The 15,138-nt window shown below is 49.8% G+C and overlaps 1 protein-coding gene across 1 annotated transcript in view; it reads right to left on the bottom strand.

Annotated features, from left to right (window-relative positions):
• Positions 1–8,170: 8,170 nt before the first annotated feature.
• Positions 8,171–15,138, bottom strand: part of LOC122365997 (potassium voltage-gated channel protein Shal-like) — a 65,518-nt gene continuing 58,550 nt past the window's right edge. Inside the window, exons 4-5 of the mRNA XM_043337710.1 lie at positions 12,443–12,601; positions 8,171–11,755 (exon numbers count right to left, since the gene is read on the bottom strand). Coding sequence (XP_043193645.1) covers positions 11,522–11,755; positions 12,443–12,601 — 393 coding nt within the window. The 3' untranslated portion in view covers positions 8,171–11,521. The remainder of the gene's footprint in view (positions 11,756–12,442; positions 12,602–15,138) is intronic.

Raw genomic sequence — 15,138 nt, forward strand, 5'->3', positions numbered from 1 at the left:
CGTTGCCGCAGGGCAGATGGTATTGCCGGGCAGAGCTACTCACTGGAGACGGTGATGTCGGACGATGACGAGTCCAGGATGGTCAGCTCCCTAGTCGATGACGTGACGTAGGGGCGATACACTGTCACGGAGCACGGACTAACCAGTCTGCGATGTCAGTGCAGATGTAGAGGCTGGGGTCCGTGGTGAGGGGCACAAGTCCCCTCGACCGCCGCTGCCACCATTGTCGCGGAGGCGCGGAAGTAGAGAGAGACTGAGCGGGCCGAGACTTGTATTCCAACTGTGGTTCTGATTCTGATTCGCCAGTGCCTGTGCGTTATATGCAGGGTGGTTGCACAATGAAGGACCGGTCCGCCGACCCGCCGGGTCGGTGGACGGTGCCGACACGTGGGGAAAGTGACGGCTATTTCTATGTAACAAAGCTTGAACGTGTACTCTCTTTGTTTTAACTTCGATGTGTTTCAAAAACCGTACTGTTTCATTATCCGTTTTCGTCAGTGTTCTGTCGTTTGTTGTGCTTCATTGTGGTTGCTCACCCCAAAATTTACGGAGAAATTGCAAGTGCATTTAATTTTTGCCTGCACTTTGCCGTGTCATTTTGACACTAGTAAACGTAAAAAGAGCCTGCTCTCAACGGTATGAACATTCAAATACGTTAATCGTGGTCAATTCACTGAAATTATATTGTATTGATATTCGGCCAGAGATGCCGAGGGCCATGGAGATGCCCAGGGACGGTCCCCGCCAAGAGTGCGGAAGGATCGCCCGGTAGTAGGTGTAATTGTCACGAAACTTACTTATCTGTTCATACCATTTTGTGATACGCTCATATGGAACTTTCTTTCTCCGTCAGCTAAACGTTTCCTCTCTTTGTTATGATCGCTTCGGTTCCCTACGCTTCCCTGGGGGAGGGAAGATAATGTGGGACCGATTCCCTTCTTCTATATCATGATAAAGAGAGTACACGTTCAAGCTTTGTTACATAGAAACAGCCGTCACTTTCCCCACGTGTCGGCACCGTCCACCGACCCGGCGGGTCGGCGGACCGGTCCTTCATTGTGCAACCACCCTGCATATAACGCACAGGCACTGGCGAATCAGAATCAGAACCACAGTTGGAATACAAGTCTCGGCCCGCTCAGTCTCTCTCTCCTATCGCGCCTCCGCGACAACATTCAAATTGGCATAGGTGTTGCATATGCACGTTCGGCGGACCCCTCCGATTTCGTTCAAAATCTCAGGAATGATGCTCCTTGACCTCCTGAACATGAAAATGGTACTCCCTTTGAACGCCGTCAAGAACTTTTCCAGATATACGCATCTATGCACATTCAAATTGCATAGGTTTTGCATATGCACGTTCGGTGGACCCCTCCGATTTCGTTCAAAATCTCAGGAATGATGCTCCTTGACCTCCTGAACATGAAAATGGTACTCCCTTTGAACGCCGTCAAGAACTTTTCCAGATATACGCATCCATGCACATTCAAATTGCATATGTGATGCATATGCACGTTCGGCGGACCCCTCCGATTTCGTTCAAAATCTCAGGAATGATGCTCCTTGATCTCCTGAACATGAAAATGGTACTCCCTTTGAACGCCGTCAAGAACTTTTCCAGATATGCGCATCAATGCACATTCAAATTGCATAGGTGTTGCATATGCACGTTCGGCGGACCCCTCCGATTTCGTTCAAAATCTCAGGAATGATGCTCCTTGACCTCCTGAACATGAAAATGGTACTCCCTTTGAACGCCGTCAAGAACTTTTCCAGATATACGCATCCATGCACATTCAAATTGCATAGGTGATGCATATGCACGTTCGGCGGACCCCTCCGATTTCGTTCAAAATCTCAGGAATGATGCTCCTTGACCTCCTGAACATGAAAATGGTACTTCCTTTGAACGCCGTCAAGAACTTTTCCAGATATGCGCATCAATGCACATTCAAATTGCATAGGTGTTGCATATGCACGTTCGGCGGACCCCTCCGATTTCGTTCAAAATCTCAGGAATGATGCTCCTTGACCTCCTGAACATGAAAATGGTACTCCCTTTCAACGCCGTCAAGAACTTTTCCAGATATACGCATTCATGCACATTCAAATTGCAATTTGAATGTGCTTGGATGCGTATACCTAGAAAAGTTCTTGACGGCGTTCAAAGGGAGTACTATTTTCATGTTCAGGAGGTCAAGGAGCATCATTCCTGAGATTTTGAACGAAATCGGAGGGGTCCGCCGAACGTGCATATGCATCACCTATGCAATTTGAATGTGCATGGATGCGTATATCTGGAAAAGTTCTTGACGGCGTTCAAAGGGAGTACCATTTTCATGTTTAGGAGGTCAAGGAGCATGATTCCTGAGATTTTGAACGAAATCGGAGGGGTCCGCCGAACGTGCATATGCAACACCTATGCAATTTGAATGTGCATTGATGCGCATATCTGGAAAAGTTCTTGACGGCGTTCAAAGGGAGTATCATTTTCATGTTCAGGAGATCAAGGAGCATCATTCCTGAGATTTTGAACGAAATCGGAGGGGTCCGCCGAACGTGCATATGCATCACCTATGCAATTTGAATGTGCATGGATGCGCATATCTGGAAAAGTTCTTGACGGCGTTCAAAGGGAGTACTATTCTCATGTTCAGGAGGTCAAGGAGCATCATTCCTGAGATTTTGAACGAAATCGGAGGGGTCCGCCGAACGTGCATATGCAACACCTATGCAATTTGAATGTGCATGGATGCGTATATCTGGAAAAGTTCTTGACGGCGTTCAAAGGGAGTGCCATTTTCGTGTTCAGGAGGTCAAGGAGCATCATTCCTGAGATTTTGAACGGAATCGGAGGGGTCCGCCGAACGTGCATATGCAACACCTATGCCAATTTGAATGTGCATGGATGCGTATATCTGGAAAAGTTATTGACGGCGTTCAAAGGGAGTACCATTTTCATGTTCAGGAGGTCAAGGAGCATCATTCCTGAGATTTTGAACGAAATCGGAGGGGTCCGCCGAACGTGCATATGCATCACCTATGCAATTTGAATGTGCATGGAGAAAAGTTCTTGACGGCGTTCAAAGGGAGTACTATTTTCATGTTCAGGAGGTCAAGGAGCATCATTCCTGAGATTTTGAACGAAATCGGAGGGGTCCGCCGAACGTGCATATGCAACACCTATGCAATTTGAATGTGCGTGGATGCGTATATCTGGAAAAGTTCTTGACGGCGTTCAAAGGGAGTGCCATTTTCATGTTCAGGAGGTCAAGGAGCATCATTCCTGAGATTTTGAACGGAATCGGAGGGGTCCGCCGAACGTCCATATGCAACACCTATGTAATTTGAATGTGCATGGATGCGTATATCTGGAAAAGTTCTTGACGGCGTTCAAAGGAAGTACCATTTTCATGTTCAGGAGGTCAAGGAGCTTCATTCCTGAGATTTTGAACGATATCGGAGGGGTCCGACCATGTCCGACAAATTTGCTTTATGTGTGGCAAATTCGAATATCCCTTGTATTTAACTGTTAGCTGTATGAAAGAGGTTTTGACGCTTTTTTACATTTTGGTACAGCAACGCCCCTTGGATTTCAGTATATTGTCTTTGTAGGAGGAAGTGCGAATGTCCATCATAAATATAAAGCTGTCACGTGTCAAATAGCGTCAAAAGGTGAGAAAAGGTACATGACCTTGAACGACCTTGAACTTTAGATGCTCATCCTGAGAAAACTATTGGACGGCGTTAAGTACAAATTAGTTTTTTGAGATCAGCGCTTTTGTTTACATCAACTCAGGAGTTTTTGAAAAATTTGGAGGGGTCCGATTTTTCCAATAAGGGTTACGGTCCAGAATATGTTAGCAGTAATACAAATGTGAATATTTTGAGAACCACTTGACGGCGTGAAATAAAAACATGATTTTCGCAATCAGGAGCTCAAAATCTATAAGCTGTGAAATTTTGAGCCAAATCTGAGGGGTCCGCGAATGTGCACGCGAATCTGAATGTGAATATAATGCAACTTTATGCACGTCTTCACCTGAGTAAAGTAATCTTGCTTCACCTACCTATGCTTAGAACTACTGGATTCGACGGTTGATCAAATGTCTGTTTTTTAACCCGCGCCCGGCTGGGGGTCCTGGATTTCCACGCCCTGCTGGGGGGGGGGGGGGTGTTTGAACACCCCCCTTCTAACTCGGCTCCTGGACCACGTAGCGATACGCGGAAGGCGGCGTTCGAAAGAGCGCCAAAAATAATGAGGACATCACTTCGGTCGCTTTTTTGGTCAGGTAAAAGGTCAGGTCACCAGAGGTCATTGAAGGCAAAATTTCGCCGATTTCCAGGTCGAATGTCGACAATTTCCAAGAAGCCACTGCCAACGCATAGCTCGGGAACCAATAGAGCTACAGCGCCACGGAAAAGCGTATTCGATAGCCCTATTAACGCCCTTTCTGAGTAATTCTCTCAGATTTGACCTAACGTCAACGGTTTTGCCTGCAGGGGGCAAAAACTGCCAAAATAGACGATTTTTCGGGAACAGTTTTTCTGCAATAACTTTTGACTCAAGCCTTGCACGAGCATTCTTTTACCGACATCGTGTTCCTCTTGTCAAGACGCATCGAATGAACTATAATTTGACATTGAAAGTTCAACTTAAAAATTTGACCTCTGGTCAAGGTCATGATTTGACCGGACATTGTCATGTTGCATATTAGTGGATCTGTATCGTCGAGCTGAACATATATATAAGGCGTTTTCATCGCTCTAGCATGCCTCTTTCAAAAGTTAGTCGCAAAAAACTGTTAGATACCATTCGTGACCTGAGATGACCTTAGGGGCATAAACAGGGGTCACGGGTGCCGTTTTCATGTTCAGTGTGTCAAAGTTACTTGTAATTTAGTGTTTGAGAGTGTTTAGAATGACTTTTGTCCGAAAAAGACGGTTTTGAATTTTCTCCCATTGACTTATAATACCTAGAGAGGTCGCAAAATTGACCCGACCTTAGGTCACCGATATGAAAATTCCGAATTTTGTACATACTGTTGCAATTATCAATTGCTGAAAGCTTCAAAGCGATCCGTCACTTGGTGTAGCTGTGTAGCTATGGCATACATTGAAACATTTTATGATGTGTTTATGAGGTGAGGTCACATGTAGCGACCTGGTGACCTGACCTTGAAGGACCCTGGTCTGAAATTTTCACAAAATGTATAAAATTGATAGATGATAAGGTGCCGCCGTTTTTCAGATATCCACGAAAAACCGCAGGGGGTGTTCAAAAACCTCCCCCCCCCCCCTCCCAGCAGGGCGCGGGTTAACACACTTTGACCATTTGCCCCAGTAGTCAAAATTCCTTAGCCGAGGCCCTGATTTACCTACATCTTGCTGTCATGGCAAGATGCACAATTCAGTTTTAGGCAGGCATTGAAAATTTGACGTTAATGGGATGACAAGGGCGTAAGATATCTGCGAAAAACAAGGGGTTGGCGAAATTCGCCCCCCCCCCCCCCGCTTGCACTGTGCGTGTTGGTTGGCACGGTCCTGTCCCTTTTCATAAGGTTCAGGTGGCATCCTTCACCAATATTTTTGGCGCTCCTACACCCATGAATTGATAACCTAACAAGCGGGATATTGGGAGCGGGCTGTTGTAATTGCTATTGGCCAGTATCGAAATTCGCAATTGTGGGACGCAGTGGTCCAAATTTCGCGAGGACTACGTCCCAAAGGCAGGGGGCTGCAGTCAGTGTGTTAACATACAGTGGCGCGGGAACCGGGGGGGGGGGGGGGCTAGCGGGGGCTGAGCCCCTCCAACTTTTCGGCTGGGGCCTGGGGGGCTCGTAATGTATTTGAGCCCCCCCCCCCCCCCAGCTGGAGGAATCAAAATCGGAAATCTACCAACATAATTTCATAGATTCATACATAGGTGCGGGAACCGGGGAAGGGGACAGTGGGGGAAACTTGCCCCCACAATTCTACGGCCGTGGGGGCGGCGCCCCACAACAACTTTTCATGAGGCTAGGAACCGTTGGGCAGCTTGTCCTCCCCAAATTAGGGGTTGTGGGTCACAAAGGGAAGAAAGCATGTAAGTGAAAAATCCACCTCTTTCACTGGCTCGGCAACTCATTTGGCAGATTAAAAACCTTTATTCCAGGTTGCCAAAACGGTAGTTTCTTCACTCAGCTGAGACGGAATACCTCACTTTTTTGCAAATATTTTCTCTTTTTTTTCGTTGAAAAGGCCAAGGTCTGAAAAATAAGTGGCCTAAAACCGGTGAGAAAACTAGATTTGGGGGTACCCTAGGTTGATCTCTATTATGGTTCAGCCCCCCCCCCCCCCCAGTCTGGAAGAAGTTCCCGCGCCACTGTTAAAATATGCCCTGGTGGCGACGCGACGGCGGCGACTGAGGCCATCGCCATGTAAATCGTGGCACTAGCGACATCTTGCAACGCAGCCACTACCGTGACGTTCGAAAAAAAAAAATCCTCCAGCCGACTCGCCTATACAATTTTCGAACATTATCGAACATGGTGATCTCGAGTGAACTTGGTGGTCTCAAGGGGTCGCGCTCGCGAAGCTCTAGACCAAATTTGCTGGCTGGGCTGGGTCGTATCTGGCTTTACTCTGGCTAGCTCTGGCACTTACTCCGGCCAGTGTTTTTATATACCTTTCTCCGGCCGAAGTACGGGCAAGGTCTGGAGGCTGGAGCTCTACTGGAGCTGACACACGATCCCAGATCTCGCCCGCACCACAGCCGGACTTATTTGGATCAGCCGTACCGTGCCTCAACCGTACTTCAGTCACAGTAAGCTCTGAGCTATACGAGGCAGCCGGACCCGGCCGTATAGCACGCCGTGGCAGGGGGCCGGACTTCAGCCGGACTTGGCGGTCCGAAACTATATTTCTAACGTTTCGAATATGGTGAACTTAAGTGACCACAGTGACTTTGGAAGGTCAACTTTGGAATGGAAGGCACCTTGGCCTTGGATCTGTAGGATAGCTGGCATAGGTCAAAACGCTAAGTCCCAAGTCGACCCATCGACGTCGAAATAAAGGCCTTCGTAAAGAGTATGCCTGCTACCTAGCATTGTCGCTTTGGTTTCTTCAAGCTCTTTATTTACAGGCTAAACGTGAGGTCAGACGTACGACATAACCCCAGCCTTTTGTCTTCGAGGATGGCACAATGATAATGGTTACGCAGTGGTTATCAGTCAGCAGGATTTTCCATTTCCCCTTATACGAGTACGAAGAGCAAGTGACTGCGACATCCTGGTGCGGTGACCTCTCCGCTCGTGGCTGTCCACCTCCCCCTCCCTCCCTCCGTTCAACGCGTGCGACGTGCCGAGCCGACGTGCCGTCCCGGATGACCCTTCAGCTGCTCGAGCCGGACCTCTTGAACGGCTGGCCGCTCGGGCTGCGGGCGACGCGGACAGAGGCGACTGGCTGGCCCTGCAGCTGACTGAGACTCTGTAGCTGAGTCCTTTGGAGCGATATTCGGAATAATGCTGACTAGTGTATGAGATACTGAAAAACTAACAGCACGAGTACCTATCGTGGTACTAACACTAACGATAGAGGAGGGAAGGAAGGCCTCCAGGCTCCAATCAGGCCAAAAGACTGTCGTTTACTCTCTGGCCCGAGTCATAGTAATTAGTTGGCCTTCCTATCTGTAACCATAATAAACAGGACGGTTCTATTGAAAGTTTTCTAGATTTTCGCGAGGTTTGGGTTACGAAGCTTGTGGCGCAACATTAGGTACGTTTCATTCAGCATCGTGTTTCTTTTGCCGATGCCACGTCAGTCGTAAAATAAACTCTAGGTTTAGATACCTATGTAAATTTAGCTTTCAAGATCACCTTGAAAATTTGACCTATCGAGGCCATTGCCTGACCGGAAAAGGTCACTTTGCATATCAGCTGATCCGTATCGCTGAGCTGAACCCGCCACAGGTTCCATCTCTCTGGTACCTTTTAAATTACTAATGAAGAGCATTTAAACGTAGGTATAGTTGTTCGCGAGCTCAAGTTAAAACGAATGATGCAGTACCTATAACGACCGTCCTTCGTGATCGCAGCTGTAGACGTTAAAAAAGATACTTGAATTGAAAACAATAATGTAAGCCGCTCCATTGAACTCAGATATCCATGCAATGCATCAAAAACACAATGTCTTTGGATTTGTTTATTTTGATAGAGAAAATGTACACATAAGACAGTAAGCATAAGTAACGCCGTGCAGCGCAATGCGAGACCTGTCGCGTGCATCCGAGAGATGTCTCAGCTGAACGCGACGGGGACGGTCGGACTCCAGGACCACTCGGAGGGGCGACAACTCAGCATCCCTCCCCTTCCCTCCCCTACACCGGCAGCCTGGGCAGCTACGAAACGAAGGGAATCGAATGGGAAAAACAGTGACATGAAATAGTAAAAGTTTTGAATGCAGCTTGATCAAAACGTCTAGGGTTGACATTTGTTCTTTGCGCCCGAGCCGTATGACGTAGGTACTTGATTGGAGACTAGAGCCCATGGCGTTAATGTAGGTTTTCGTGGTTCTACATATGGTTCACCTGCATTCGAGGGATGTTTTATTTTAACCTTGGAACGGGACAATAACAGAAATGGGCGCCACAATCGATCTGGCATGTCGATTTAAGTTGATGGGTTCGTGCCAACCTCCTCGGACGTACAAGGGTTGAGAGCATTCCGTCGGAGTATCTCGAGGGAACAGTGCGGGTCGGATGGCTGAGAGGTTTCCATCCACGGGCCTCCGAGGATGGTACTGGCGCAGATCACCGCAAGGACTCCTAAAGGAAAATGTTGGTAAATAGAGAAAGATACGAATCGGCATAAAGTACACCGTCTTGGGAAAAATGCCAGCTTCACTGTTTTCTATTGTCTCGAACAAGTCAGAGGCGATCAGCATGTCGCGAAATGATTTGTGACCTAATCAGTACAAGCCAATCGTCAAAATTCGTACTACATAACATAATATATAGACGTCACAAAAAGAAGTCATTTCCTTCGACACATGTGGGGCGCCTCCATACATTTCACTATACGGGTCCGCGATAGTCCAAAGGACAGCAATAGGGAAGAGATGAGGAGAGACAAGGAGGTGTGGGCCGTCCTGTAGCGGTGAGCACTCGTCGCTCGTTTGGCCGTAGGGCCCGGCCGCCCACTAGATCAGTGTCCCAGGGGCGTCGTGCGGAGCCCTTTCACCCCGACCGCGCGCCATCCCATTAAGTTTATCGGTGGAGCGACAAGCTGCAATAGCGGACGGTTCCATTCGGTGGGTCGTTTGGCGCGTCCTGGCACGGGCCGGGTGCGACGACGGACGGCCGATCGTCCTGCTTCGAGCGACGGTGGTCGTGCGAGGACGTTCGACGGCCCTTCGCAGAGGAATAGCGGTTCGGCGCCACTTCCAGACCGTATTATACCTTATCGGCCGCTGAACGTAGCAGCGCATTACAGAGTGGGACCAAATATTGACAAGTGACTGCATGAAGTTTTATTCCCACGGCAGCCTGGGCTGAACGAAACTGAAAGTCACCTTCCACCGCTAAAATCGTATGTAGTTTGTAATAATTGTGTATGCTGCTATGGTTTGGTTACGTCGTCAGTCTGAACTAGTAATGTCAATTACGGAAAATCGGAATACCGATACCAAACCAAATACCAACCAAAACCACGGGAAAATACCGAAACCAAACCAACTTGGGAAACTGAGGGAAAACCAACTTTTTACCGATTTCTTAGCCTCTTATACATTAGTGAGGGCTTATGATACCAACAAAATACCAAACACATTACGATTGAAATACCAAATACCAAGTTGGTATCGGTTTGGTATCGGTATACCAAAAAGTTGGTATCCGATTGACGTCTCTAGTCTGAACCGTTGCAGCGTTTACGCTGCTCATCATAAGTGCTGAAGGTCATTGGAGCTGACGGGAAACAGCATGCTTCAAGTACCAAAGCTGCCCTTTATGTGGCTGGAGCAACCCAATTAGTGGCTCAGAAGGAGCCTGTCACCGGCCAACTCTCGGGATTTAACTACTGACACCGGGACACTCGGCAGCGCGGCAAACTGGCAGACAGACTGCTACCGAACTGCCACAAACCATAGGGGAGTTTCCTGCTGCAGCTCGGCCGTCAAACGAACTGCTGCAGAGCAATTAACGGCCGAACCGCCGCCACCCGGCTGATAGGCAAACTGCTGCAGTGCAGACGGGTGGTACGATTGAGATGAGTATCCGTATTTCTTATCGCCGGACGCGCAGTGCCGCCTGCGGTCTCACCGTGCACGTGCCACCCGAGCCTCGGTCAGGTCAGGGAGGGACACGCGGATAACAATGGAATGACTTACACAGCTCCACAGAGCGAGACGCACGCAAATCCTGAGGTGTGGGCGAGCCGCTGCCGGCCGGTATCAAAAGGGAGCGCCCTGCGAGCCGAGCTCGAGGGTCCCGGCGGGCCGGACGGACACGCCCGAACACCCTGGCTGGCCGCGGCGCCGGCTGGTATAGGAAAACGTGCACACGGTGGCCCGGGGTGCGGTCGCAGCGGCCAGCTCGCACCCTCGGATGTATGTATGTACACATGCGAGAGTTCTCAGCCAGGGACGCCGCGCTCGGCGGGTTGGGGCCGATACTAACAACAACCTATAACCGCTAGGACCTATCCACCACCGTAAACATATAAAATAACTCGTTCTTCATGCACGCGCGGGATCACCGGAGTGTTGGCTATGGTGTACACCAGGGCAACATGAGGAGACCATTCTCACAGCGGACACCGGCGTGCCGCCACTCAGACTGGCTGGCCAGGAACAACGGGAAAGAAGGCCAACGGCGCCACCACACTACACTATACTCTGGAAACAGTCGTCAAAGAGACACGCTTGAGAAATATAGAATCACAGCTCGAGCCGGTAATCTCAGCGGCGGCATGCCCCCGGGGTGTAGCGTATCGGTCGTCGGGCCCCTGGAAGACGCCCGGTGTCTCGATCGCTTCCCGAACAGCTTAGGGCATATGCAGGGAGCCTCTCTGCCGGCCTCGCCTCCCTCCCTCCCTTACTCCGCCATGGCACCAGGATTCCGTTCCAGCCCGTTCCAGCTCTCACAGAGGGCCTGTAACTCACTCGCAGGTCACTCACAGGATCAGGACCATCATCCCATTCCATAATACCGTAGGACCTGCCACTCACACCCGACCGAGGCAGTGGATGACGGCAGGCGCCCATCGCACTGAACGTTCTGGCCGTATCCACTACTTCGTCCTCATCCTGTCTTCATTGGGCTCCGATCTTACGGCGGCTATACGGTCGCAGACTTTCGATCGGACTCGTCTGCTCCGGCCCTAAGCGGGAACGGTTTGAGCACACAGTGCTCGTACCGCCTCACCAAAATACGGCGACCCTCAGCTTCCGCACGTCCGCCCTCACGCTCTAGGTTCTCTCTTGGCACTGAGGCGTCGCGCCTCGGCCTGGCTCCAGCTGTCGGCTACGTGGTGCCTCTGCCCTCCTACAGTGTCGAGATGCGCATGCAGGTGGCGGCTGGTGCGGTGGTGTCCCCGGAGTCGGCCCCGTCCCGCTCGGAGCCCGCAGACTGGGAGATGGTGGCCAGCGGCGCGGCCGGAGACGGAGGCGCGTTCAGCTGCACCCGCTGCTGGCCGGTGGGCGTGTTCTTCTCCAGGTGACCGATCTGGATCTCCCGCAGCTCCTCCTCGTGGCCGTTCTCCACGTTGTGGTACAAGTTCTGAAAGGAAGAGATGACATTCAGTATCTGTGGCTGATGCTGCTGGAGACTAGGCAGGGAGGGAGACGAGAGCAAGAGACACAAAGAAAGAGAGATATAAGAAAAGAGCAGAGCAGAGAAGAAAAGAGGAACGAAGAAAATGAAGAAGAAAAGAGGGGAGGAGAGGATACGAAAAAAAAGAAAGGGAAGTAATTGCCAGTGAGTTGAAGTTATGCTCGTCTGGATAATACAAGTGGTTCGCTTGAGATAAAACAAAAGAAAATATAGCCTGTGATGTCTCAATGGACGGACTAAGCGGGATACTAAGCTCTAAAAGTTCCTTACGGGAGGACCGGCCAACGAAATTAGCGGCTAGACGAATGGACAGACCCCTGTTAGCTGACCAAGCAAATCAATAAACGGAGGACGGGCGAATCCTGAAATGCTGACTGAAGCAAAACAGAACTTCCGAGACTTGAACGCTGGGAAAGCAGGAAGATGCTCCGAAAATCATTACAGGACAGAAAATCGGACATCACGAGACAGCGCAGACAAAGTAGTAAATTTTACACACCATCTGGAGACAATAAATTAGCGGGACGTATGACAATAAATAAGCGGGACGCACATAGCGATGCTTTGAGCTGATGTTCAAAGCCTCGCCCGTGTTTTGGCTGTACGGTGACTGGAGCTTGGGTGTCATCTCACCTGTTTGGCGTCTTTCTTGGCTCGCCGGTTGCGCTGTGGCCGGCAGCAGGAGGGCAGCAGGTGGTGGCTGGGCGAGGGCGACCGAGACCGGTCAGCGCTGGCGCCGGCCGGCCGCTGAGGCTGTCCGTTGAACGGCACGTCCGTGACGAACTTGCGGTCCTGCCGAAGAAGTGCGCGATGGTCAAACAGCGCCGCCACTTCTCATACGGCTCAGTGGCGCCACATGTTGCAGAAGCTGCATTTAGTTAATTCTCTTAGTCACCGGCAGGTCTGTTATTTGGAGGATTTTGAAACTGAGGTTCCTTAATTAAACAGCGTTCTCAATGGTTCTAACTCTCTACTTATAATTCTCTTACGAAAATAATCCATGCATGAAACTGCCACCAATGAATATTTTACGAATTAAAACTGCAGTTCGGGTTCACCTTCGCGAGGGCGGGCACCGGCACCTGTCACTGGCAGGGCTCGTTTCAAAGTGGTCAGACACTTTGACTCAGGATTGATTTAATTCAGCTATTTAATTGAGCCAGCCGGTTTAATTGAGCCAACGTGCTGTCCTGTTCACTTCTCTTCCTGTCTGCCTTAATATCACTTCCTTGGAAATGTTCGTGGCACGGACACGATTCCCTGTTCGGATTTCTGCGAAAAGGCCGGTCTCTGATCTCTGGATTGTCCCGTCCTCCCCTGTCCCTGCTGCAGCTCGGTGTCCAGCGAGCCGCACTGCCGGCCTCCGGTCACCGGTCCCGCATTGTGTCGGCTGCCGGTGCCGACGCGGCACGGCCCCGATAGGACCGGCCGGCTCGGTGGCACGCACGGGCCGCTCTCCAGCGGCGCCAGCTGCTACCCGGGGCCTTGGCTGCCGAAATTTAATAAGCCGTCGCGGCGGCAGCTGCGAGTCCGACCGCCGCGCGCCGGGTCGGCCCGGCCCACTCCAGAGAAAACTGTGAGTTGCGAGCCTCGAGCAGGCGCGCCAGCCTCTGCATCGATCGCTCTGTGGCTGCCCCGCAGCACTCGGCGACCCTGGCTCACAGACTACAGGAGCGGCCCACGACCCCAACGCGCAAACAGACACCTTGAGAGAGACGAGACCCTGGCTAACAGACAGACCACGGGAGTGGTTCGAAACCCTGACTCACGTCCGAGCCGAGACCCCGGCTCACCGACAGACCCCGAGAGTGGTCTGAGATCCTGGCTCATAGACAGCTACTAGGGGCGGCCCGCGACCCCAGGTCACAGACAGATGCTATAAGGAGCGGGACGGAACCCTGGCTAACAGACGGACAGGCCGGGTGATCGTGGCTCACCGACGTCGGAGCGTTCCGCAAACCTGGCTTACCGATATACACTCCAACAGCCCATGTATTTGTAATACGAGCATGGGCATGCTTACGAGCTAATTCTTAATGTTTTAATGTTAATTAGCTTAACTAACGTTTAACATCCCTCGCCCCGTTGGGAGAGGGAGGCAATATGGCCCCCTGTGTTTTTCTTAAATAGCAAGAAAACGGCGGCGCGCAGCGACACCAAATTTTCAGCACCCTTTAAGACATCAATTTGACACCTTCATACACAATTTCAAGTCATAGATCACCCTAAGTCAGGAGTTATTGAGGTCAAACTGAGGTCATGTTCGAGCAAAAATGAGTAAAAAACATGAAATCTTGAAACGCTCACAAAAGCTACAGTTAACAAGCAATTTCAAAGTTCTTTATGTGGTCGTGTAGAAAAGGGACGGCGCTACGCAGCTGCTATCTCAGATTTTCAAAGTTTTGTGATTTTGGCCCAAAAAAAAATGATTTTCAAAATAAAATAGTGAAAATATCCCAATTTTTTTTTTGGGGGGGAATTTCGAAAAACGGAATACATATGGTATTCCTTCACCTATTCTATCTACATACCAAATTCTATATCGATATACCTCCTTTTTAACCAAGTTATAGCAAAAAAGCTGTTCAAAATTAATGACGTCAAATTTTTGAACTCAATTCTTAGCAATTCTGACCACGTAGCACAAAAAAAAAGATCACCATTACACTCCACATAACGAGCAAAACGATATTCATTTTATGCAAAAATATTAGGTTTGAAATTTGACCTAATTTGACCCAGGCACGTATCCAGGATTTCGCTCAGGGGGGGGGGCCAAGATTACTTTACTACGGGGGGGCGACAGCTGAGAAGGGCCCGGAGGTCAGCTAAAAGGGGCCCCACAGCGACTGCCTATCCTGGTGTGAAAAAAAATCAAGAATGCCGAAAAACAGTAAATTTACGATAGAATTCGACCTGTTGTAAATGAAAATGCATTGTCTTGCGTTTTTTTTTTTACCTTGATAAAATGTTTGCAGTTAACTTCCGTAGAAGTTCGTTTTTGCAGCTCACTTCCGTTGAAGTTCGACGTTCTGAACATTATGAACAGTTAGTTATTAATCGTGACTCGTGCTAATATTACCTCTTTACACCCCACTGACTTTTTCACCGGTTGCGTTTATTCATGACATTGGAAGCAGCATCAGCCTTCAGCAAGCATGATAATGTACAGGGGTGTAATTTTACATCTCCTTGTGGGGGCAGATGCACCCACAATCCTGAAATATGCCCCCACAATGATGAAAATGCACCCACAAGTCTTATGTCACAAGCGCCCTTTCGAGAGCACGGCGCCCTTCGCATGCTCTAACGGCGTCCTCCTGACCGCC

The sequence above is a fragment of the Amphibalanus amphitrite genome, unplaced genomic scaffold (genome assembly GCF_019059575.1).
Source record: "Amphibalanus amphitrite isolate SeventyFive unplaced genomic scaffold, NRLGWU_Aamphi_draft 000776F_arrow, whole genome shotgun sequence".
In the NCBI taxonomy this organism is placed as follows: domain Eukaryota; kingdom Metazoa; phylum Arthropoda; class Thecostraca; order Balanomorpha; family Balanidae; genus Amphibalanus; species Amphibalanus amphitrite.